This window comes from Neolamprologus multifasciatus, chromosome 8 (assembly GCF_963576455.1).
Source record: "Neolamprologus multifasciatus chromosome 8, fNeoMul1.2, whole genome shotgun sequence".
Taxonomy (NCBI): Eukaryota; Metazoa; Chordata; class Actinopteri; order Cichliformes; family Cichlidae; genus Neolamprologus; species Neolamprologus multifasciatus.
The window spans coordinates 21,631,888-21,657,871 of NC_140446.1; the positions used below are offsets into that span (position 1 = coordinate 21,631,888).

The 25,984-nt window shown below is 41.1% G+C and overlaps 1 protein-coding gene across 10 annotated transcripts in view; it reads right to left on the minus strand.

Annotated features, from left to right (window-relative positions):
• The window catches only part of mrtfab (myocardin related transcription factor Ab), a 43,357-nt gene extending 17,840 nt beyond the window's left edge, over positions 1-25,517 (minus strand). For 2 of the 10 annotated variants that reach the window (XM_085170450.1, XM_085170447.1), the window contains exons 1-4: positions 25,241-25,362; positions 24,552-24,613; positions 20,818-21,003; positions 954-1,019 (exon numbers count right to left, since the gene is read on the minus strand). In XM_085170450.1, coding sequence (XP_085026576.1) covers positions 954-1,019; positions 20,818-20,980 — 229 coding nt within the window. In that variant the 5' untranslated portion in view covers positions 20,981-21,003; positions 24,552-24,613; positions 25,241-25,362. The other 8 variants (XM_085170456.1, XM_085170455.1, XM_085170448.1 and 5 more) reach the window with 8 other exon arrangements.
• Positions 25,518-25,984: the final 467 nt, after the last annotated feature.

Genomic DNA, 25,984 nt, shown 5'->3' on the forward strand with positions numbered 1-25,984 from the left:
GTTACCATCCATTCACAGTTACTTGTTTCCCTGATACCCTTCTTAACACACAGCTATCATAATCTGCACGTCAAAGTTTGTATGTCTGAACAGGCCTATTGGGCAATCTAACAGGTATTTAGTCTCCATTTGAAAATCTACTCAGTTAGAATGAATGTTGGCTACCACGTCTACAGTATGAGGGCGAACACTCGCTTGCACACTTTTAATTCAAACCAAAAGTCTTCTTGGAAAAACGAAAAAGCAGAGTGCTTTCGGTTCTACACAGAAACGGAGGGAAACTTTTAAAACTATATTTCTGACTCTTGTGATGTGAGGAACCCTGAAACAGGAAGTGGATAGACATAAAGAGGAAGCTGCCCTATTTGATAACACAAAGTGCTGCAAAGATACAGCTAAATATGACACTTGCAGAACACACATACTCATACTGATAATGCCGATAAGAGACGACATTTTCAGCAAAAAACAAGAAACGACATTCCAGACCTTCACTATGCAACCCATCATATGACAGCATATATGGCACAGACTGACAGACGCTATTTACCAACATATCCAGGTTCTGTTGTTGAGAACCAATATGTGTCAGCGGGATGTGAATTAAACGACATTCCAAAAATACGTGAGTATCGTTTAGCGTCTAGCATCAGGTAGCGACTTTGTTAGTGTGTGACTGTTTAAGATTTGGTGTGTAATCCTGAAACAGGAAAGGGTTAGCAGTTTGACCTCAGCTCACAGCCAAAGCTCCTGTTTTCTGCTCGAGTTTCTAAAAACGAGATGATACTGTCTGTTCCAGACAATAAAGAAGTGCTTTCTTTGGGTAAAACTCTATCAGTTGAGCGTCTCAAAGCACACTTAAAGTCAGACTACTGTACATTGACGATATATACTTTGGTTCATGAGCTTAAAAAAAAGAAAAAAAGCAAGTAAAACACACTCAGCAGACTTACGTGGCATGATCCCTTGGCTGACCAGCTCCTCTCGTGTGCGTCTCTGCTGAAGTTTGAGCTGGAGGACTGCATGGAGACACAGGAGGTAAGAGGAGAAAGAAGAGAAGACAGTCAGTGACGGCCGGGGAGATTAAGAAACTGCAGCGGTGAACCTCTGTGCCCGTAAAGCCTTACAATCAGCAACAGATCCACAATATTTAGGTAAATAAGCACATAAAGGAACATATATGACTGACACGACGAGGACCTTTACTCTGTGGCAACCGGTTCATTCTCCAGTCTCCCTGCCTCGCATGCATCTTTTTTTTTTTTTGAAGTTACAAAGGAGGCGGGTACAAGGTGTGTGTGTGTGTGTAGACACACTTCCTGTTTCTGAGCACAGATGTGTGAAAAAGCAGCAAACATCCATCAAAGAGTGAGAGAGACAGAACACTAAGGCATAATGCTGCTATAAGAAATTAACGAAAAAATTAAAAGAAATGAAAAAATAAAAGCTCCGATTTGAAGCTAAATTACTTTTTTTTTCCTTTTTCCTTTTCAAATGGGCCGATTGCATCGTCATTTCAAAACAGGAAGCTCTTGTTACATAATGGAGCGGCGGGGTGGGGGAGAACTGTAAGGAACACAAAGCTGGACAGAAAGAGTTGGACTATGTCTGACATTTCTAAACAAATAAAATGTCAGTTGTTGAGTGCTGTGTGGCACAGTCCTCCTCATCCTGATACTTTTTTTTTTTAAGTTTTAACGAGCCCACAAAGTCTGGCGTCATCATTGTAACCGGATAATAAATTAGAAATGAGCTGGCTATCGTTTAAACAAAGCAAAGACACAAATATAACAAACTAACAATTACATATAGACACCTGCAAGATCACAAGTACACAGCATTTCATCATCACTGTCATGATGGCTTCGTTGCAACACGACAGCAATTTAGGGAAGTGACCTGAACTATTTAGTCAACCATCACATCACACAAACATACCACCCATGAAAAAAGACACACAGAATGGCTGCAGACACTTGTGTGTAATGATTTTTTTTAGCTTGTAAGTAAGTAAGTAAGAGACAGTGCATGATGTCTTTCCATCTCATTGTTTATCTTTTATTTCCAAGATATTAACAGTATCAGAAGAGGAAGCAGTATGTTGTTATACCAAGTAACTTCACTACTGATGTAAACATTTAGCTGACGCTCCTGCTCAAGTTGTCCCAGCAATCTTTACTGAAGGGCTACGTATCTATTTGCGTGTGTGTGTGTATATACAGTTTGGTGCAAACCACAGAAGATTCCCAAGCATTTCTAGCTAGGGTTGTGTTTGCTACTTCAGTCAAGCAGCACCTGTTCTTCCTCGCCAACAAAGTGACATCACTGCTACTCTGTCTAGCTCACGATATAGCTGTTGCTGCTGCGGTGCTGCCTCTGTATTATGACAAGGAATCATCGCCTAGACGGGAATGCTGCAAGAGCCATGAATTAATGTCAGAGCCTGTGCAACTAAATGTCATTCTTTGGCTCCAAATTCTTGCTGCCGATCCCGGCTCCCCTCTGCAGTGTGTATGCTCCAAGTCTGAAAGTATCAGACTCCTCTCTAGAAGCAATAACTTGCCATTTGACATTTAACATTATAAACACGCACGCCTAAACACACTTAGGCGAGTCGATCTATATGGTCTTGCCTGTACAGCAGCTGGCAGCACTCATTTTGTCTCAGTAGCAAACGCACAGGAAAACACTTTCAATAAAGGAACGTGCACACACAGACACACACTGATACAGACTGACCGTGCCATGCGGCATTAGATGCCATGCCACACGGGGCTTCCAGGGAAGGAAGGTTTATTCTTAGAAAGAGACTCTTACACTTTCCCTCTATCCATAATCCCCTCCACATCTTCTATCCCTCCCCCAGGATACTCCAGTTTTCTCCCGCCCTCTCTTTCCTGTCCACCCTAAACACCAAGCTGATGAGCTCAGTACAGTTGCAACACTGTACTATAATAGTTGCCTATAATAATAAAAAAGCGTCAGCTATCAATAAACCTCCAAACCCAACATTGCAGAAGTCTCTGGCAGACAATCATGGCGCGAAAAATGTAGCAGCGCTGAAATTGTAGATTCATGTGCATAAAATAATCATGTTTGCGCCACTGCCTGTTATTTTGTCTTCTTTCTTAACTTTTCTTCTCATTTTGTATCTACTTTAATTCCACTTTTCCTAATGTTGCAGTGCTTTTAATCCTAGTTTTTGTCTGCTGAACTAAACTGTCATGTGTTTTGTACAGCACTTTGTGACTCTAGTCCTACACAAATAAATACTGCTTGCTTGCAGCATAGCAACAAAGACAGGAGTATAACAGACAGACAAAAACCACTTGGAGGCTGTGAACTGTTTGTTCTGGATTAACCACAAAACAAACTTTAAATGGGTGCCAGAAAGACAAATGAAAACTTTTGCACTACGACTGTGACTATGGTTACATGCACTGCAGCAAGAACTTATAATAAGATAAGACAGTGGACAAAAACATAACCAACAAGGATAGTGATGTTTTGTTAACTGTAAGCAGATTACTGCTTGGGAAAAAAGAGGAGGGATGTGTCTTTGTGTTTTGCGACCAGGACATGCTCTGGGACTCAAATCAGGTTTGAAGGCCATTCTGGTTAATTTAAGAAAATGGATGAAAAGGCAGGACAGTTTTATTGGGATACTAGGCCACAGCCAAAGCTTGCTACTACACTCATAAAAAGTTAGAGCAAAGAAAGACAAGGGAGAAAGAGGAAGACGGCAGAGATGCAAGCGTTTGAAGATTTTAGATTAAGCAGAGGAAATGACAGCAGGTGGCTTATTTGAAGACAATTCGCTTGTTCGATCTTTTGATTAAACTCGTCGTTGCAAACGTCAGAGAACTAACACTATGATTTGCACATTGATTTGTTATTTCTAAGATCTCTGTGTGGGTGTACATAAAACCCCCCAAAACAAAACACTTTTTCTCCCCGGCAACTAAAGTCATGGCTTTCTTTAAACCTATCACAAGCTTAACTTTACAACAAATCACCAATAATGAAATCTTTACCTGAACTTATAGAGCTTTTATTTCCTAAATGTCAAGATCAGATCGGTTTCAAGTCATCATAATTGTCTAAAAGTAGGCTGTACAGGTAAAAAGTCACATTAGAAGAAGAACGAGGATGAATTGGGATGCTGGTGGCCAACTGGGCTAAGCCTGCTGTGCTCATGTGTCAGTAGATCTGATTAAACATGTCTGAGTTCGTCACTGTCCCCAAAGACCCCTGGCTTGGCACGACTAAGCCTGCGCGCACCAACCCAAGTGACACACATGAAGGCAAAAGGCTTCAGGCCCACAGAGCGTGTGCCACATACCCACCTAAAGACGAGCCCTGCAGACGCTTTGAACAGACGTTACGCTTGGCACTGGCTTTGGAAATGTTTTTTAATCGGGAAAGATGTTCTCATCTTTCGCACGGTAGCACCGTTCAATTGCATGTGCTGAACGGAGAGGCGAACGCAGAGCATGACCGCAGCGAATGTTTCGCACATCAGTGAGAGTGGAAAGAAGCTAGAGAACTAAAAGGGCAGAAACAATGCAAGGTTAAGGCCATTCACACCTTGGACTCACTCCCGCTGCCTTTTCTCTGCTGCACTGTGCCGAGAAGCAGGATGACAACACGGAGAGGTGCGGTGAATACTAATCATCCTTAAAGTTCAAGTGAGAACAGACGGATAATGGCTTTTGCAGCTTTTGCAGTTTGTGTCACTCATACTTCAGAGTAAGCAAAAAGCACACCAGGATTAATAATCTTTAACTGATGGCTTTTTTTTTAATCCCTTTGCTTTTCTCTAGACTCCATCCATCTTCAGTCATTCTAACCTCACAGGAATGTTTTGTTTCATCTGCAGCCAGTCATCTGAGACTCTGGTCCATGCTCGTAACGCTGGTTATAAACAAAGTGAAGCCTTTTTACTGTTGCACGGACCATACCAAATTAGGCTAATTTTTGATAGTATGTCAGTGTTGGATGACTTCATTTTTTTGGAACGCCATGTTTTTTTGAGCCTTTTGCACACCACATCTAAATCTCAAACATGCACAGTGGCAACAAGTGTCACACAGTCATATTTAATACATCCTGAAATACTTTAGAAATAAAACACTACTGTAAAAAGATAAAAGCTGAAACTTGCACTGTAGGTGAAGTAAGGTGCATGCATCTCCATTTCTACGATCCACTTCAAACTTCCAATATTGGGATGTGGAGATCTCATATTTAGGCTAAAATCTGTTACTGGAGTTTCCCTTCGAGTTACTTGCCCTAATCCGTGTGCAGTACGGAGGGCACACATCCACACAAAGCCATGTTTTTTGGCTCTCACATTCACATTAACACATTCTCAGGTTAATTAATTCCACGTTTTAGCATCACAAATAAGTGCTGAACCCTCACTCTACCTCTTATCCTATAAAGCTTTTGTTTAATCTATTTTTTTTTAAACGTAAACCCTAAAACCTAGACTCTAGGACTTAAACAATCTTTTCAATATTATAAAAAAATAACAAAAGCCATTTCATTGCACTGTTGGTCTAAAACCCAAGCTGAGACTCACAACGGCACCTGGACGTGTTATATTTATTTATTATTTATGTTATTTATTTATGCTTTTGGTTTCCTGTGACAAATGTGTTGCTCGCTCATTGAGTTTGGAGGCGTGGCTCTAGAGCAAACTACAACCCACAATCTGCCTGTTATAGACACACTTTTTGAACAGACATAAACGTGCGCACACACTCAGAGTGTCTTCATAGCTGTCTTCCTTTGAAGTCTGTACCTTTATGAATGTGTGGAGCATTTATGTGACATTTGTAAATTTCCACCACAGTTACACTATTCCCAAATTCAAACTACACTAGGGAAAGCTGTTTGTGAGTGAACGCACGTCAACACATTTCTTTCTTTAAACATATGCATGATTTTTTGGGGTGAGCACTGACTAATTTTAAACATTAACTTGACCTTTTAAGTTGAAATATTATTTGGAAGCTTTAACCTTGAAGAAATGAGCAAAGTTAGCCCGACGTCACAGGCCCGGATGTCAGCACTTCCTGAATTCACAGTGGTCAAGTCTGCTCTATTGGAAGGGTTTATCAGAAAGAACCTAAAACCTCTTCAACTTCCTTCCATCTTACACAAGCCAGTAAACTCTATCACTTATCTTTAGCAACACCCCATTAGCTATTTATATTAGGCCATAAAGCCCTGTTTTGAAAATGTACAGTGAACTCAGGAACAAAAACACAACACAGATCTCCAGATCCGACTCTAGATTGCCCACCTTCTTTCAAGCTGTGATAGACAAGTCTGTCATGATCCATCTTCAGTCCTGCCTTCTCCATGTCATCCCCCATTGGAGGAGAGTCCAGGGAGGAGGGTTCAAAGGACAGGCAATGGTTGGTGTCCAGCATTATCATTCAGAATAGGGATTGATTATTAGGTAAACATTGAACACCACGGTTTAAAGTAGATTTCCTCCCAAGTCCCAGATTTGACCGTATCCCTGAAGAAGGGCACCCTTGACGTGTCAAAAGCTGTCCTCTCTTCTCAAGGGAAAGATGTGATTCAAATGCTTCAGAAGACTCCGTTCCAAGTTAACAGATATCTCCTTTTAAACCAAAATGACAAAGAAAAGCACAGCTACCGCCGTTGCCCTTCTATCCCGGTGCTTCTTCTCTGTATCAAAGAAATCGATTGGGCTGTCTCAGCTTTGCTCTCTCTCTCCTGCCTCCTGTGCTCTACTTTCCTTGCAGTGACAGCCGGCGAGTCACGACAGCGCAGTTCTGCAGTTTCCCAATGAGCCGGGGTAAAGAAATCCACAGGACGAGTCGTGGATAGAAAGAACAAGAGAGCTAAAGGGAGGAAACTGAAAAGAGGCCAGCGGCTGAGGAAGGGAGGACAGCAGTGAGCTCAGCAGAGAGATTCCCCAGTGAGACTGCTCTGATTGCAGCTCCTCCTGAATCTCACACACATGCAGGGAGACGCGCGCACACACACACACACAGTGAGGGCTGCTGATAAAGTTTTCCTGCTCAGCTGTTGCCATTCATTCACAGTTACAAGCTCAGGGGGGCTCCAACATGAAAACCTGCTCGCTGTTCAACCCAAACACAGCAAGCTGATCAAAATCAAAGCAACAACACGGAAGATCGGCTCATAAAAACTTCGTCTGGCTAAACAAAACAATGACTCAGACAAGCTATGGACAGTTTTTATTAGACAGGTAGAAATGATTCCGTGCACCATAAACGACCTTTGCCAAAGATGCTTGAGTAAATCTGATACCAGGATGAGTCACAGGCTGACTTTTAGAGTGGCTGATTTGATACCCAATCACAAACGAAATTCTGAAAGATTTTCCAAACGGTTTGCCCTTCAGGGAAGACAGCGAACACAAATCTGCACTCATACTGGAAAAAACATTTTAGAAAAGCAACAACAGTCTAATTGGTCTGGTGCGACCAGCGACTTATCCAATGCGTCCTAACCTGGTCTTAAAATGTTCAGATTCTTCTGAAGTTCAGCACTACTGTCTGCTGACGGTAAACGCCGGCCACGGCCACAGTCACCCTTCCCCCTCAATCTGTTTTAAATAGCAGGGCCAGCTGGCCATAAGGGGGCTAAATACAGCTTGGTATCACCTGTGCACTCGCAGGGTAAGGTTACTCTGAGACAGGCATGCACATCTCTAGCTCCAAACACATACAAGAAAACTTTAAGCCCCATTTCCTTGAACTAAATCAGTTTTTTATGATACAAAAGAAGACTTTACCATACATTCAGCACAGAGAGGCTTCAACCGCAGCCGGTTTAAACACCAAATTTGAAATGAACAGCATACTACACTGATATCACACAGGGCAGCAGTGCACCTGAAAACACAGACAACACCTTAGACAAACCCTGTCTGGTGACTACAATTACTGTGTGTTATGAGTGTGAGATTAAAGTCCACCTGCTGTTATGATTCACAGTCTGGGCAGGAAACACAGAAAAGACAGCACACGCTGGGATTAGGACATGGCTGTGTAGGCTGAATCTCAGCACTGCACACATCACAAACCGACACAGCATGCTAAACACATATTGGCTTATTTACACCTCCACAGCTCAAAATCATAAATCCTTCGTTACATTAACATTTCAACTATTCGTAACCAGCTTTCAGCCTCTACAGTCCAGCCAGCTGTATATTTCACATAACTAAAAACCTCAGGGGCAGCGATTCCCCTGTAATAACAGTACTGAGCGAGCCAGTAATGCAGGCAAATATTTTATGGTTTTAAATCAGCTTGACCACAGTGTGTGGAAGGCACGTTTCACAGTTTCCCAGGATTTACCCCACTAAATAGGATTATGTAGCAACCAGTAACCCACACTAATAGATAAGTTATGATCTTCTTTAGAATTACTTTGAATTAGTTGATACTAGGATCTCTATAACTACACAAAAAACCACCAAAGCACTGCAAACTCCAAAGGGTCTGATTCCAAAGAGAGGTGAAAGCTTAAACTGTGTCCAAACTGTACCGCTGCTCGAGTAAAGTATTGGACTCTACAACCTTTGACCTGATGGGTGTTGTTGGGCGTCAGTACTTTCCACTGAAGTTATTTGGCCTTGGGTATTTTCCTTTATCCTTCACTAAAAACATTTCTGTGACTTTATAATAGAAAAAGAGACGCATTTTGTGAAGAAGACAGAATGACTTGAAGGTCTCACAGTTAGTCAGAGACGTCCATAAATTAATGGAGGGAAAACCTGAAAACACGTTATCTAGTAGGAGTGGATAATCTGGTCTAAAGGTTAAAAGAAGAATATAATGTTGAACTCTTGAGTGTTTAATGTTGAAGCCTGCTACTTCAATTCTGATCTCAAAGCCTGATTTCAATTTTTATTTGAAAGTTCAAACTATAAGTGGTAATTCATATATCTGGGACTTCCTTTGTTTAAAGACACGTGTCTGTTTCCGCTATTCTTTGTCCACCATGGTGTTTTTCGTTCGGTACACCGCCGCTCTGTGGTATTTTTAAGTCTTTTTTAATTAAATAGAAATAGCTGATTTCAGTCTGATCACAGTGGCTAGCACTGCAGCAGCCTTTTTATTCAAAATTCCCTTCATGACACAATCCAGAAGGGATTTGTGTCTCCTTGTTGATTAATCACAAACTGATAGCAGACTGACTCTATTTTATTGCCATCTTATCACTGCCTTGATGCCTCAAAATCACTTTGAAGACAGTAACTGACTGGGCGATTGCAGATCTGGTCCTGGTCTTCAAAGCAATCATTTTAGGCAACGAGATTCCAAGTATGTTAATTATCGAATAAGAGTTCATGAATTCTGACTGAATAAATACATCCTTGGGAACTAGCACCTCTTCCACAAAGTGGCAAAGACCTCACCTTACAAATTTGCCGTCAACTGGATTAACTAGAATGTTTTGGCATGTTTATTCACTACCTGACCACCACTGTTTAAGCTTGCTTTTAACTTCAGAGTGTTTTATTTAGGCAACATTTTACACCAAACACACATCAAATAGTTTGTCCAGTGCAAAAGGATTTACAATGTTATATAAAAACTAGACGCACCACAAGTAAATTTAAACTTGCATAACATCATCAGCACTGAGCCAGACAAAACTCCTCACTTGTATCTTTTCACGATGTCCGAATGTTTGAATTGATGCCTTTCTAGTCAAAGGCAAGTTTACAGATGGACAAAGAATGCACTAAACAGATGAACTCAACAAAACCCGAGCTGCCAAGAAACAAACCAGGCCAAGTGACAGGCCACCGTAGGTCAGACCAGCCATTAACATTCCAGCAAGGAAAACAGGCAACAATTTTTTTCCTTTTTACTTCCTGGTCTCCCCCCACCCACTCGCTCTTCTGTGGAATTTACCAGCACTGTTTCCTGGGACTCACTGACATCAGGCAGGGGATTACTCAGCGTCATCCTGAACCGAGGAGACTTTTAGCCATTGTAGCCATGTGCGTAATCATTAGGAAAAGACGTGGAATTTTGAACAAACCACAAAATGCAGCACAAGACTGAACTTAATCATTTACTTTGCTTTATAGTTGTAATTAAAGTAGCAAACTCACAGGAAAAGGCAGCTCTTTACATGTTTGGGGATGAGGGAACAGTAGAAGTCCCGGGTTTATCAGATGCATAATCCCTGACTGACCTACTGCTGAACTTCAGCTTCACTCCAAAGAGGAATCAAGTTTTGTGCTTTTCTCAGCTGTCAGAGGTAACAAAACTTCAAAGACAGGTTATACTTTGCAACGTACTTATTTGGCTATTTCTACTGCAAAGTGCTACAGTCAGATATCCAAATGCACGGAATACTAATTGGTTCAATTAGCACAAGTTCAAATAGAATAATAAAAATAAGCACAAACCTTTCCCAGATCCTAATCAGATATAACCTCAATATGATCTACCTGAAATACCGCCGATAATCCTCAAATGTCACAGCTGGAGCAAGTCATAACTAGTCTGTACTACTGAGCTACATCTTTACAGGCTGGTTTGGTAGCTTTGACTTTTCACATATGCTTAAGGAGCTCAGAGGTTTGAAGTCCTGCCTATTTTAACTACTACTACTTTATTTGATTTGATTTCCCCACATGATTATTCATCAGATGGCCGAAAGAGAAAATTAATTCTGCTTTTAAAAGCAGCGGAACTAATTAAGCCCACTCCTTTTAAACGCAGTCAAAGGTTCTTTTGTTGACCAGCTTGCAGCAGCACCCCTCACTCTGTCACATCATGTCAATGAAAAGTAGTCTAAACGAGCTCTTATTGTATACTGTTGAAGGAAACAGAAGCATCTATAAGTGTGCAAGCACCGAAAGACCCACAAGCCAGCTGGCAGCTGTTAGCATCTGGTTCTGTGAACTTTTATTGTAAAACAGAAACGACTGGGTAAGGAGGAGAACGGGGGGTGGGGGTTTAGGTCGTGTTCAGCAAAATGAGACTTTCAGAGAAACAGAGGGAAAAACAGAGAGCAAGAGCAGCAGAAAGGGAGCTCCCAGTGCTGGGATGACAGCTTCGTAACACTGTTACATAACTCCAACATCTGAAAATAATTTTTATTGTAGCAAACCCCCTAACCTCCTGCCCTAGTTGCAGAGGAAACAACTTTTTTTCTTCCTTCAGATGTACAACAACAAACTCCTGGGCAGGCCGTCAGCAAACAAAGACAGAGTGGACACAAATTTAAAAAACTGTTGGACTGAGTGCACATTACAGCACAGAAGCATCTGATAGAGATTTTTTTTTCTGGCTTGAGAAAGTCTTTTTAATACTTACTGATTGTATTCTTACAAGTCTCTTTCCTTCAGGTGCTCTTTAGAGTTTTATAGGGCTCTTTCTGCTTCATCCTCTCCTCTCCTTTTTCTGTTACTGTATATAACATCTAATAAAAGCCTGGCTCTTAATTTGCTTCAGCAGAGTTTTTATTAGACACAGACCTTTGGGGACACAGGTTTCTATTTATTACAAGAGTTTAAGTGACAGGCAGGTGCAGATCCAAGCGTACAAAACGATTGAGCTTCATAGACAGCTAGCTGCTAGTGCTACCCATTCTTCTACCTTTGCTTTCAAGAAAACTCATCATTAGTCACATGACATATTTGCAGATGTGTCGCGATGCTGATTAAAAAGATCTTTCATGTTCTATTACAAGGCAGATTTTTTACACAGGGACTAAACAGACACACAAAACTTTAAATGTGGTTTGCGTTCATTGCAAAAGCAAAAGACATAACACAAAAGCATATAAACCTGCAAGAAAGAAATGTGTCAAAATGCAGAAACCTCAAATGACTTTGTAAAGTCTAGAACAAACTCAAGAAATTCAATCCAGCCACACACAGCTTTGTTTTTAGTCGAGTGTAGGAATGCTTGAGATGTGACATAACCTCTACGAGAGTTTCCCAATCTCTGCAGATTGGTGAAAGGTTTGATGTTATCGAGCATTGCCAACAGATATTCTTGTTTGTGCAGAAAGACAACTCTGTTCTCACACTTACTGGAACTTAAAACAATTTTCCAGTTTATTTAGCCAAAGAGGTGACATGTCAGGGAGAAAATACTTAAGATTTGTCATTTGTTATGACAAATGTTGGTGGTTCTTCTTTGTGTGTTTCACATATAGCTTTAATAATGTATGCTAGGCACATCCTAGCCTACAGCCCTGATTTTTGATTCTTGTGACTCGTGTCTGAGTCATCCTGATGAAACAGGAGTCCTGCCTGTTCACGGTGACCTCTGTTACATTCATCAGCGAACACTAAGTGCGCCACATTTGGTGTTGGCAGGTGAGTCACAGGCTAATAGGTCTTCTATTATTCAGAAACACCAGAGCACACTGGGTTGGTGATGATCATAGAGCACATGTCTTCTGTTTGTGGGCCTACTTGTTCCCACAGCTTGCACCTGTGACAGCAAGAGCTTAAACCTTCAGTTAGCTGCAGGAGGTTTTGAAACATGACACAGTTTTTGTCTTATACCTCTGTACACCACTACAGTGAATTTTAAATCAAGCAATCAAGGCATGATTGAAGCGCAGACTTTCAGAGGCTCAAAAAGGTCAATTGATAAAAGATGCATGCAAGATCATTGCAACTCTAGATATAAGGTCTTAGGAGATGTGGATGCAAATGAAGGTGACCATAAAAAGGCTGAAAAACACAATGCAACTGTCCAGATATTTATCTGTACATGTGCAATTCCATCCAAGTGTAGCAAGTAGGACAGAAATTATTGTTTAAAATCATAATTATTTCTCCTGCTTGCAGCTGGTTAACAGATTGTCTTTGTTCAGGAAGTAGTAGATGTAATAGATTAGAGGAAAATGTGACCTAAGCTACGTGCTCGCCTTGTCTTCTTTGTTTGTTTTCACTCTCACAGTTTCTTTTTTTTGTTTTGCACTTGCCTGGAACTCTAAGTGAGGGACTACACAACCTGAGCATAATTTTAGAGATTCACTGATCAATTGATTGATGAACAGAATCTGCCAGTTTTCAGCTGACTGGCCATGATTGGTGTCGGGCCAGTCAGCCTCAAATCTATGCAATTCTGTGCCAATTCCACTCCAACTTGACTTTTACCTTCGCAAAAAAAAACAAAAAACCCCAAAAACCCAACATATTCTGTTTGGTAATAATACATTTTTTTCACATTGGTTTGGCTATAATTCTGTCAGACTGCCTTATAATGCTGATGCTAGCACAACAGGCAATAATTTAACAGTGTAGCATGAGCAGTTTCCTCAGTCTGTCGTGAGTAAACTCAAATTGTTCAAAAATCTTGTCTCTTCTTTGCATTGCAGTCATTTTAGCAAAGATATAATGTATTACTCCTAATTCTGCATGAACTGCTGGGTTCATTCAACTCTGTTTGCATACAAGAAGAACCTAAACACAGCATAGTAACCACATTGCCATCTAGCATATTAGGAAGTGTAATTACAGAGACAAAGACATGTAAAACATGTTAAAGTGTGACGCATGCAATTCTTTTCAGATTGATTTTAAATTAAAATGAATTTGCAGATAAATAACCTTTTTCTTTTATTAAAACTCCTAGAAAGAAAAATTTGAACAGGCCAAGAACTGAATTGTCAGGCCAGATTTTTCTTATAAAAATTGAAATCAGTGCATCGTTTAGTAGTTTTCCATTGTTATTTTCTAATTAATTCACATCCAGTTTACTGAATGTATTCAATACTTTTTTTTTTTTTAAAAAGGCCATTTTGTGGTAGTTCGTAAAGAAAAGAAAAGAAAAGAAAAGAAAAGAAAAGAAAAGAAAAGAAAAGAAAGATGTAAAGATAAAATAAATTAGGAATCTGTTGCTGCGTTGAAAAACAGCAAGATTGACTGTCACGGTCCATCCACTCATTCATCCTCTTAACCGCTTACCCAGTATACGATGACAGGCTGGTGCCTGTTCCACCTGCCACAGGGCAAGAGGGGAGGTACAGCCTGGCCAGGTTGCCAGTCTATGGCAGAGTTATTATTGCATAAATAAAATAGCCAGTCAGTTTATTTCCCATTGCACTGGGATTACCTCGTTTCCATATTTTACACTTCCAGTTTTTAAGTGGATAACATTGGGTTTAGTATGTTTGGTACCATGTTAGTAATATAGTATTATTCCAATACATGATTACCAATACCCCTGCCATACAATGCACAACTACTGCAGTAATGTGAAGGCAGCACACATTCTCATTAATAAAGCACTCTATTGCCTTCATGTTCTGTCTTGCTACTCACAGCACCAATTATAAATGTGCAAATGTGTGCTGTAGCTGTGCTCAAAATACACACCGCAGCATAACCGTGTTTGTGAAGCAGAATATCAAAAGGTTTCATGTTGTACACAGCATGTTGCATTCAAGTGATAAAAAACTGATATTAGCTGGGGTAAATGTGTGTCCATCTGTCAGCTTTGAAACTGAATTGCACGTTGCAAGATGTGTGCTTGTGTGTCTTTAAAGATCACTGAGCTACATGAGTGGGCTTGTACCTGTGGGTGTGCAAGCATTGTGTTCTTGTTGCTACGAGCAGACCTGCGAAGTGTTTTTCTTCAGCTTTAGGCAACAGATCTGAGTGAGGTTTTTTTGGATATGCTCTCACACTTCTCATTATCTAACAGGAATTTGCAGGATTGTAAATCAAACATGTATGTGTGTGTCTGTGCTTGTTCAAATACCATGCTCTCAGGACACACAGTCAAAAAACATTTTTTTAATGAAAAAATGGAAGCCTACCAATTCCCAGAAGAGCATGTCCAGATTCTGACAGTGACACCAGTTGTGAAAAGTGTGTGTGTGTGTGTGTGTGTGTGTGTGTGTGTGTGTGTGTGTGTGTGTGTGTGTGTGTGTGTGTGTGAGTGAGTGAGGGTGAGGGTGAGTCACGGGTAGCCTGTGGGTGTGTGCGTGGTGTGCTGGACACACTTAAGATCTAAGCTTCTTGCAGGACTTGCCTGTGTTGCATAAATATTCTCCTGCCTGTGTGTTTATTAGACTGGATGCTGTTTACATTCACCAAAAGCTACGACATTTGGTGTCCCGTTGTTTGGACTCAATCTGTTTTGCCGTGTTGCTAGGAAGCACAGATTTGTGCTGCAGTTTCATAAACTCCAATGTGCATAGATCTATCTATCCTCAAATGCATAAAGATATGAAGCATGTCCAGTGAAAATATGACCAAAAGCGTGTTGTTGCAATTATGTTGTATCATTTCATGTGTGTTAATGATTTTTTGGGAATTATGGAGAATACCTAATGCCATGAAAGAATTACTGTTATAAAATAAAGAAGACATGCAGCTGGATTGTGTCGGTTGCAGCTGTTTGCAGGGATAAGAGTAAAACAACTTTTCCTTCCATCCCTCCTCTCTTTAATTTTTATATTTTTTCTACCTTTTGGAATATTCAGTTCTTTCTGCATTTCTTCTTCTTTCTCTCCACGTTTATTCCTTCGCTTTCTCACCATCTATCAGTCCCTCCATCCTATTCTTCCCTCTCCTTTCACTCCTACTCTCAGCTTGACAGAATGATCTGGGGTCTCTGCTGCTGGCAGCATCCCAGTAGGTTACATAACAGTACCAGCAGCCTCCCTTGAATCACTGCTGGGCTAGGCTAGCCTCAGCAATGATACATATCTTAACTACTACCCAAAAGCATGAGTGTCTGGCTGTGCAGGGATCACATTATATTCACATTTTTAATTTTTCACACTGATCGTTTCAGCCTCATGCAAACGAGACCCTTGTCCTACATCCCGATGTAATCTATAGCCCGTCATGTGTTGAAGATGAAGAAGCATGTGATATTTATCTGTCTTTGTTTACAAGTCTGAATGACACAGGGATGCAAATCCAAAATCTCACTTCATGGAATTTCAGCAGGAGGCTATCAGCTCCACTCTTACATTTCACCCTTTTCGTGACCATGTTTTAGCAGTCAACCTCTCTTAGTCTGCAACTACCTCTAGTTTGTAAAGGGGTCATTTGCAGTCAAGTCCTGAAGGTCAAAACGGTTTAAGTGACCAGAAAGTACAAGAGGTTATTTAAAAACATGGAGGCTTTTTCTGGATCAGACAGTTTGAACTCGCCTCTGTGCCTGTAACAGAACATTCTGCAGGTTTTAAATTCATAGCAAACATTGCAGCATCTAGTAGTTGCAGGTATATTGCTTCTTCAATCAGCTGTCAGCTGCAGACAGCGCTGACACGGTCTCATTCCATTTATCATTTAAAAACCACTTTCTACTCTGAGTGGCAGTAGACGTAGTTTACATTGTGATCTGGAACAATCTGTTCTGACTGAGCAGGTCATTTCTGCTTAAATCGAGAGCAAAATCTGTGACGCCTCTAACCTAATTTCCCCCCAGCCTCAGTCTCCGTCAGTGAGCCCGACATATACCTCTATCCCTCCTCCCTCAGCTAACCTCTGACTCTCCAAGTTTGCCCGGATCCTGGCCCACTGCCTGCAGTCACTCCTCGGGCAGAACTGCTGCCCTGGCTGGACAGCTCACAGCTGCTAAGTGACGGATAGCCTTCCTCCTGCCCTTAACTACATCTTCCAACCTGCACAGCTCCCTCACTCCCTAACTTCCACTTAGGACACACTCTACAAACCTGGCCTCACAGCCCCGCCTAGTTTCTGTGCCCTGCGGATCTAATTTACACACATGTACTGCATACACATGATTATATATATTCAAAAGGTTGCAGCGTTGCAGCTAAAAGCTAAGGTGGCACTTTGCACGATTAAAGATTTCACATGTATTTCACCTTAAGGAAACAATTGAAAGTTTGGTCTACCTTAAGATGGACCTTAAGTTTAAAACAAAATGCACGAGGACTAGAGACTCAAATGGGCTTTACCTGACTGGATAGTCATATCCCTCTGCACCATGCTGAAGGGAGACTTCACCTTCCTGGCAAGATTATGGATTCATATTCCAAAGACAGCCAGCGTTGTTCATTTGAGAAAACGCAGGAGTCTGAGGAGAAGTCAGACAGCAGAAAAGCCACAGCAAAGTACTCCACAGGTACTCCACCTCACAGTCCCTTTCTCTGAACTACAAGTGCATGCACGCCCCAACAAAAAGGGTGTGTGTAGGTCTGTGCGTCTGTGTCTTATTGCTCCTTGGATAAGAACAAGATCCACCCATACACTGTTCCGTGAATGAGTTTTAAGCTCTTCTTAAAAAGAAAAGGGAAACTTTTGGTCACTCCTCTGCACTCTAAAACAAGAATAAAAACAAGCCGATTCCAAGCCTCACCTCCTCAAGTCCAAGTGACACACCCCCTCTTCTCTTCCTTTCCACTTTCCTCACTATCCTTCTGTTCCCTCTCTGGGAAATTATGCAATACAGCCATTTCAGACATGACCTCCCTTCTTCCCCCCGCTCTTTACGACATCCCCATCCTCCTTCTCATGTTGCTCTCGCAGCCCACACTCAAGCAAGTTTCTCCAGCTCAAAGTTTCAAATGATCTCACTTCCATTATCATAGCATAACCAGGTTTTTTTGGCACAGAAAACCTCAGAGACAAGTTTGCAACCTGGAAGGCAGGAAATGTAAAATGCTTTCAAGACTAGTCTTGGTTTATATCAGCCTTCCACCTTAAAAACAGACCTATTCTTCTCTCTTGCATAAGCATTAATGTATACAGACCTGACCATCCTGAAAAACATGCCCCCAATCTCTACGGCGTGTTTAACAACAAATGTCCCAGCCTTCATCCAGTACAGTTAGCATACTGCACAACCTGGTATCAGAGATAACGCTTTGATAACCTTCCCAATGCAGGTTCTGCGCTTCCACTGCAACACATGTGCAGAAATGTGCATGCAATCACACGCAGTGCTGTAAAGGCATCTAGATAAGCTGCAGGGGTGTCTGCAGCAACATGTCTGCTCCTGGCTGCCACACTGAAGTGTAAGGAGAAGGCCAAGAAGAGCAGGGGTTGTTTAAATAAGGGAGTGATGGCCTGAGGCTGTGAGACGGTGAAGTAAACAGGGTGTTGGGACAAGCAGCCACAGAGTCACTCTTAAATACTTCCGTAACGACATAAACATATTTGAAATAATGTTCAAGAAACACGAAGTTTCTTATCTTATTGCTTTCAGTGCACTCTAAAAGTTAGCCGTCTACTGCCTTAACTGTTTTCCATTGTACTTTGTAACTCGGATTTTTATTGTATGTGTTATTGTGCATTGTTCTCTCCCACTGGTGATTTATAAATCATTGACTGATCCAACCTTGCCTAACCTTCATCTCCATACAAATCAACACCAAGTCAACTAACTTTCCCTCCAAGTAAATGGGTGACCAACGCCCAGCTGGGAACAATGGCCAATATGGCTGACAATTCTGATATGGCAAGATACATGTGCATGTGTGAGTGTGTTTGACTGACCTTCTAATACATTCTGGAAACAAATGTTGTGGACTGATGAAGCTGAAATAGATTTTTTGTGGGGCTCTATGAGCAAAGGTAGCGCTGTGCAATCAGCCGATAGCTTTCATTTTGTTTTGCATTATAAATTAGATACTTCCTCCTTCCTTTTATAGCACTGCGCTCACAGCCATCCCTATAAGTTCAACCTTACTCACAGCGTAGTTCAGCTCAAGCCAAGATGACAGAAAATGAGTCTTTGGTCAGCAAAATCTTTCTAAAAGGCATAACAAGGTGTTTGACTACAGCCGCCTTTGCTTCCACAAGATCTCAGATGAGTTGGCTTCAACTCTCCCCATAGCTTCCATTCTGCCCTCCACAAGAGCACAAGCCCACTTTATGGTTAAAAAACACCAGCTAGTCTAGGCGTACTCCCTACCAGATGACCAGCTGCATGTCTTCGCTTACAAAGTAAAATCCACAATAGACTATTTCAAGAGGTGCAAGCTAAAGGTTTTGCCATTTCCCTCATAGTCCACTGAGGACTATGGACATAAATAGCACTGCATACAAGATGGGTCAAGAGAGAACAGAAGCCCTTTGCAGAAAGAATGGATGAAAAGGGAGAAGGACTCGATGACTCTTAGCTACAAAAATGTTTTAACAAACTTTGACTTTTGCTAAGTATTTTCTGGTTACTTCTGAAACTGTAACAAACGAATACGTTTTTAAAGACATTCACTAGAAAAATTTTACTTATACCTTTTTGGAAACAGCTCAAGTTCTGCTCTCTTAGCTACCAAGCATTTTCTTGACACTATGCCACTAAGCACTGCTTCACTTGTAATTTAGCATTATGACCTTAAACAAATCAAAGACATTAATCCAGCAAACGTAACCTTTCCACGGTGACTAAAGGAAGATGCTCAAGTAACTCAGAAGAACAAAGTACTCCAAGCTCTATCCTAATTCCAGACATAAAAAGGGTCTACAGAGTGTTAACTCCACAGAGCAAACATGCAGCACACTCTAATCTACTGCAGCGGGAGGTCAAAGCTGAGGAGCAAGCCAATTAGGCACAGAAGCTTCTTCACTCCCTTCTTTCTGGAGAGTTCAGTGCACACAGTCTTTTACATACACGTAGTACCACGTCAGAACTTAAATCTCAGTCTCTCGCTTGCCTTTAGACGCCCTGGATGGTGAGCTAATCTCTCTACTGACTAATGAACAAGAAGTACAGGCGCATCTGACATTTAACTTCTGCCTCCCAGACAAGTGCTTTCCACACCTTTCACGTGTCCTCAACTTACGTAACATATTCCCCAAGCACACCTTTTCTTTGCTTGGAGGATTTTATGTTCACTTCTATTAGGCATGAGAAGTGTTCGACAAAATCTTAACTTGGGGCAGAAGCAAGAGTGCTGCTGTTAAGCGTTTCTTACACATCATCCTAGAAAAAGGACATTTCTGAAAAGCCAACAGGGATAACTGTAAATACAACACTTATTCATTATGACATAATAGTAATGTATATAATGGCAAACATCTAATGGCAGAAAACCCCAAACAAACAGTGTGACGCTACAAGATGACAGAGGGACAAAGTGTTTTTAAAACTGCTTTACAAAAACTCGTGGTGAGAGCCAAGAGTCAGGCAGTAGGGCAGAATACTACTTCATTAAAAATGAGCAGAAAACATACATGTTGAAAAGCACATAAGTGTGAATTTTCACAGAAAGACCCAATTACTGAAGCAAACCTGGTGTGACATGCTCAAAGGAAGTGTAGCTAGACAGTGTTTATACCAGGTTTTTCCACCAGAAAAGTTGTTAGACGCAGTGGCTGCAATATGACTGGGGGGGGTCAGGTGGGTCTGTTCGCTAAAATTTAATCTTGCACTCTATCAAAGCAACACTATCCATCGACTATGTCACTAATTGGCGTTTCAGAAACTGCAGGGCTGTAGCACAGAAAGAGCAGGCAGAGGTAAGTTTATGAAGAGAAACTGACGTGTATAAACCACAATCTTACAGGTCTGAATCACATTTAACTCTGTTTACATGCAGCTGTGAGAAAATACTTAGTGTGTGATTTAATCAAACATCCTGGCACCGTGAATGGTAAAATGGTATTAATTCATAAAAACTGGATTTTAGAACCTTTTTAACTTCTTTATCGTTTTGGAGAGCAAGCTCTTATGTGTAAAAACGTCTAATTAAAATAACAGTCGTAGCTTTGGATGTATTTGTGCCACGTGACAGATGTCTGCTGTGGTTTCTTTAACACCTATCCAAAACCTAGCATCCAACTGAAGCGGTGGTGGCTGAAAAACACAAAGGTCATGCGCGTCACTGTCTCACCGTTCTTGCGCTCCTGTATAGGCAGCAGATTGGGAGCAGGCTGAAGGGAGAGCTCCTGAAGCTCGCTGGTCACGGCGTCGCTCTGGGGGCTCGAGGCCGAGCCTGGCACACTGGCAACTTCCATACTGCCAGGATTTGGCTCCTCCCCTTTCTGTGAGTCCATCGATGCCAAGGTGACAGAAAGACCTGGAATCGTTTTTTCAAAAGAGAAAGAGAAAGTGTTATGTCTCGTGAAATAATCAGAGGACACAGAGTTGAAAGCTCCATATAAAGGGACAGTGATTAATGCAACTAATGCATATGTATGCAGTTTTTATTTAGGAATTGACCAAACAGGATTATATATACACACACATCTATTTTTTTCATTTTTTTGCAGCATGTCTACACAGGAAATGAATAAACAAATCAAAGTGTGGCTCATAACTGAGTCAGTTTGTACTTTTCTGAGCTATACTGACTATGAAGCGCTGTTGCAATATGGATAATATTCCCTTGGTCTAATTGCTGAAGCCGCAGTGACCTCCATTCTTCCAATTGCAATTCATTTCCCCATTAAAAACAGATCTATTAATGAATTACTAAGAATTGGATTTAAGAAATTCCAGTGTCAGCTTGTCCTTTATGTAGTTAGAGGAACCCTCAACTATGCCACGCTATAAAAACAAAACAATACTCCAGACATGTTCACAGGCTTTGACAAGTCTGAAAAACATAGTTCCAGGAACCTGAGTCCTAGTCCCAGAAACCGTTCAGTCTGACTGTCTGTCTCTTTCATACACAAATAACTTGGGAAAGAGAAAGAATGCTGGACTGTAGACCAGGGATTAAATCAGCCATCGCGGAAGAATTTGCATGTTTCAACTTTTACAACTGTTGCTGTGGCCGCTGTTCTAAAAAGGCAGCTTATGTTTTGTTTTGTTCTTTACTTCTTAACAACCTCAGCACGATTTCCATACATTTAGCCCGTGTAATGAGTCGCCATCAGAGCTCGAGGTATCTCATAAAGGAAGCTATTAAAGAAAAAAAAGTGCCTGTCTAGCTGTGTGTTGCCTTGCACTTGCAGAGAGACAAAGTCCCTCCATGGGAAGAGTTAAAGTAAAGTTGAACGTTGAGTTGAGGAAGTGTATAAAAAACTTAAATGCTTCCATATAGTCAATTTGGACTAAATGGAGCCTCGAGACAAAGAGTTCAGGAGACACTTCCCTATCTGAGGCTGCCCACTCCCTGTAAACCTGTAATGAGCAATGGGAATAATGCAAATGTAACCTAAACTAATGTGCAGGTTTAAACAAGCTAAACCTGTTTTTAGCAACAAAAGCGTTCAGTTTAGCTTAGGCTACTTGGCTTTAGTGACAAGTGTCACTATATAAATGCAATTCATTATCATATTATTAGCATGGATATCTTCTAATGTTTCCATGGAAATTTTATGCAAAGCACAAACACATAGAGCATTAAACTGCTCCGTAATAAGCCAAAAGTCGTACATGTCACTGACTTTTGAATAACTTTACTCCATTTCTGGTTCTTAGGTGATTATTGCTGTGTTTACAAAAAAAAAAAGCCCCAATAAGCCATCACAGTGTGAAAGTGATGCAACAGGTGCAATTGTGTAAAATGTGTTCTTGATGCGATTAACACTTCATTGGCGTAATGGTTGGGGGCAAAAAAAATTCTTAAAATCGCTGTTGCTTTCTGACTGGCAGGTACATTTATAACACAAACTGGTTAAGCGTGTGAAGAAGCGAAGCCTGAAGGCTAACCTTCCTGTGAATAGTCAAACCATTCAAACCCATGTTATGGAAGAGATTTTCCTGATTTGCTGGCACAAGCCCAGTGTAACTGGTTCCTTTCTCAAGCACTCCTCTGGACTGAGCAGGCCCGGTAACTTTTGACAGCTACTCGCTAATGGTTGTTTACAAAGGCTCTCTCTGCAAATATGTGTTTTCTAGCTGTGGGGTTCTGATGGGGATTCTGTCATTACTGCACAGCGGGGCTGCAAACAATGAGGCAGTGTTGTCTGAGATGCTGCTCCTCTCTTTCTCTCACAATCAAACACAAGCTCACACGTCTGAATAGCGACACACTAACCGCACGACACTAAAGTTTCTCTTGATCTCACTGGATCACTGCACGTTTGATCGCAACAGACATAAAACATTTAGATAACATTTGTGTTCTATCAAATGCTATTTTTATGTCAATTAAAACAGAGAGATAAAAAAAATATGTGAACCTATCAGAATGTAGGTGAATAGTGTTACTTTTTATGGAAAATACTAATAATTTTGAGTTGTTAAAACTGGATTGAAAATCAGTCTTCTCTCATCTGTGGGGCTGAGTTTCCTCACAAACTGACTTTAATTTACTTTTTATCCATCTGAGAATACGAGCGGGTTCACGTTGGCAGCTACTGTCCAAGATGGTAGAGTCGGGGGTTCAACAAATGGACAAGAGATCCTCTAAAGAAACAACTAAACATATTGTTCAGTCATTTATCTGGCACAAGGCTTTTACTCAGTAAGTATCTGCACCTTATGCAGAGCATCCATCCATCCAATTTTAGGGTCTAACCCAGCTGTGAAAGTGTGAGAAACAGGTCACCAGTCTATCACGAGGCTAACACAACCCGCTTTTACAAATTATAAACCAGATTCTCTCATTACTAGTCAATGACGGACCTAATAAAACACAGCTAAAAATTAGCAAAATATTATAATTTAATATGATTTAATAAGATGACAATTATTTAAACAAATTATATAGCTGGTCCAAATAACCCTGTATCAGTGCGTATACATGTTACAGACAGAAATCAAACTGCATAAGCATTTTTTTCACCATTCTGTCCAGCTGTCAAAATCACCTGATATTTAACAATGATTTTTTGACCTGATCACGCAAGAGATTTGTAATCGTTTTACAGATGACAACAGCCAAAACTAGTCTAGCTAGACAGCCTGACTGCTCACCCAGAGAAAACAAATCCGAAAACGGGTTTAGAAAGGCTCAGAAAACCTTGACAATGGTGTTAAAATAACATTAACTCAATAATTGAGACTAAATCTTGTATTGTATTGTAATTGTATAAAGAAATTATTTAGTGCTGTATCTGCATGAGCTCAATAACAGCGTAAGCCAACATGATGAGACACGCAAGATAATGCATGCACTTGCTTCTTCAATCTGATGTGTGATCTTTGTCTCAGCACACCACTCTGAGATGCCTATCTCCTCGACAACAGGTGAGAAAAACTGCGAGGCGTTATGTCTGCAGCTTTTGTCGAGGCCTCACACAAAAGCTAGCTTAATACAATAACAGCCAGTGACCTAAATATCAAGTGTCACACATTAAATTAACCTCCAAATCACAAATGAATACGACAGATCTTCACAGTTGCCTCATCCCTACTTTCCCCAACAAACAGCTGCTGTTCAAACATGCATAATGTGCTATTCTGCTGAATAGTACATTCAAATGTTGAAACACACTGGAAGCATTCCTCCCTACACGCCCACACTAGCCTTTCAGATATGCATCATCATTACACTGGTACACACTGCCAGGCACACACGTCCTGACAGCCAGGGCTGTTTCACCATCAGTCACAGGAAACCAGCTACCAAGAATTACAAGAGCTTTTCAGTTCCCCAGCAAACAGGTAAAAGGATGTGGTTGCAACCTGGCTTATCATAAACTAGGCCAGATGTGAACAAGGCTTGTTGCTTACCTGTGTTACAAAATCTGGAAGGGGGGTTTTCCCATTTCAGGAGGACAGAGCTTTGAACGGTCCTGTAAAGCAAAATAAGAACAAAGCTTCAGTACAAATAGTCTGTTATACCCCTTTGCTCTTCTGATCCACTACTTGTACGTACTATGATGCTGAGCAGCTGTATCACAGTAACCAGGGCATGTGCAGGAAAAAAAAGAAGAGAAAAAAGATCTACAACAGTACAAGACTCATGACAACTGATAAGATGGGCTAAAGAAATCCACGTTTCAGGAGGCCTTTCCACAGATGTCATGGGGCCGCAGCCCGCAGCTGTCACTGTCCAAAACACACAGGCATGCTAAGCTATTGTTAGCCTGTCTGGGTGGGAGTGAACCTAAACATTCAATACGCGAGCCAAAGTCGGGCTGCTATAGAAAAGCGGACACACGCACCATACTGAACGTGAAACGCTATCAACTACAATAATAAAGTATTTAACGCTGACACCGGCTTCAGCTGAAAACTCTTCGGCTCCCCTGCTGACTGCAGACACAGACACCCCAAGTTAGCTAGCAACCGTTAGCATGCCATAACAACATCACTCCTAAGTGCCAACGCCTACGATCAGTTATCTGCCAGGCTGTTACTCTCGCTGAATAGAAATTAAGCTGCTGCTCCGAACCATGAATTCGTATTTTTATGCTTACTCATAATGTTCGCCACTTGTGTGTTGTGTCTGTGAGGATAAACGCCTTTGGCATCACAGCGCCACCCCCGAATCACAAAGGAAACTTTAACCGGAAAACCCTCCTCTGCGTGGGACGCAGAGACTCACTTCCTTCGCTGCGCCGTTCCCACGGGTTCAGCCCGCTTCGGTAACAGGAGAAATAAGAGCGGAGCTTTGCCCGCATATCCCTGTAAAACACTGCCCTCGCCACAAAAATAGGTATGCTGTTTAACTTGAAGTGGAGAATGTGTTTGCACTTCTGAGAACTGTTTCTGTCACACATGCGCAGTCTCTGTCTCCCTCTAGTGTTCAACTGCGTGTACTTCAGGACACACGGAGCTACAGGTATTACAGTATATGTCTCCAAAATAAAGAAGCGCGTTTTTCTATGTGATTTTCACTTCGGTCTGATGTTTGCAATACTACAGTCTTTTTTCTTTGTAATATAATTAATCCAATAAAGTATGTTTTATGTGATTTTTAATAAAGAAAGCCAAACTGACATGCTAATTCTTACTTTGAAAGACAAACAGAGATGCATTTAGGTAAAAGTAAATAAAAAAAAGTATTTATGGATGTGTGTAATGTAGTTATTGATTCAGATTATTTGGATTTATATTTGTAGAGTAATCAGTGTTTTATTTTATGGTAAAGATTTTTCTGCAAACCAAAAAAAAAAATAATCTAAGGTCAATTTTTATACATAGCCCCAGATTTTCTGTTT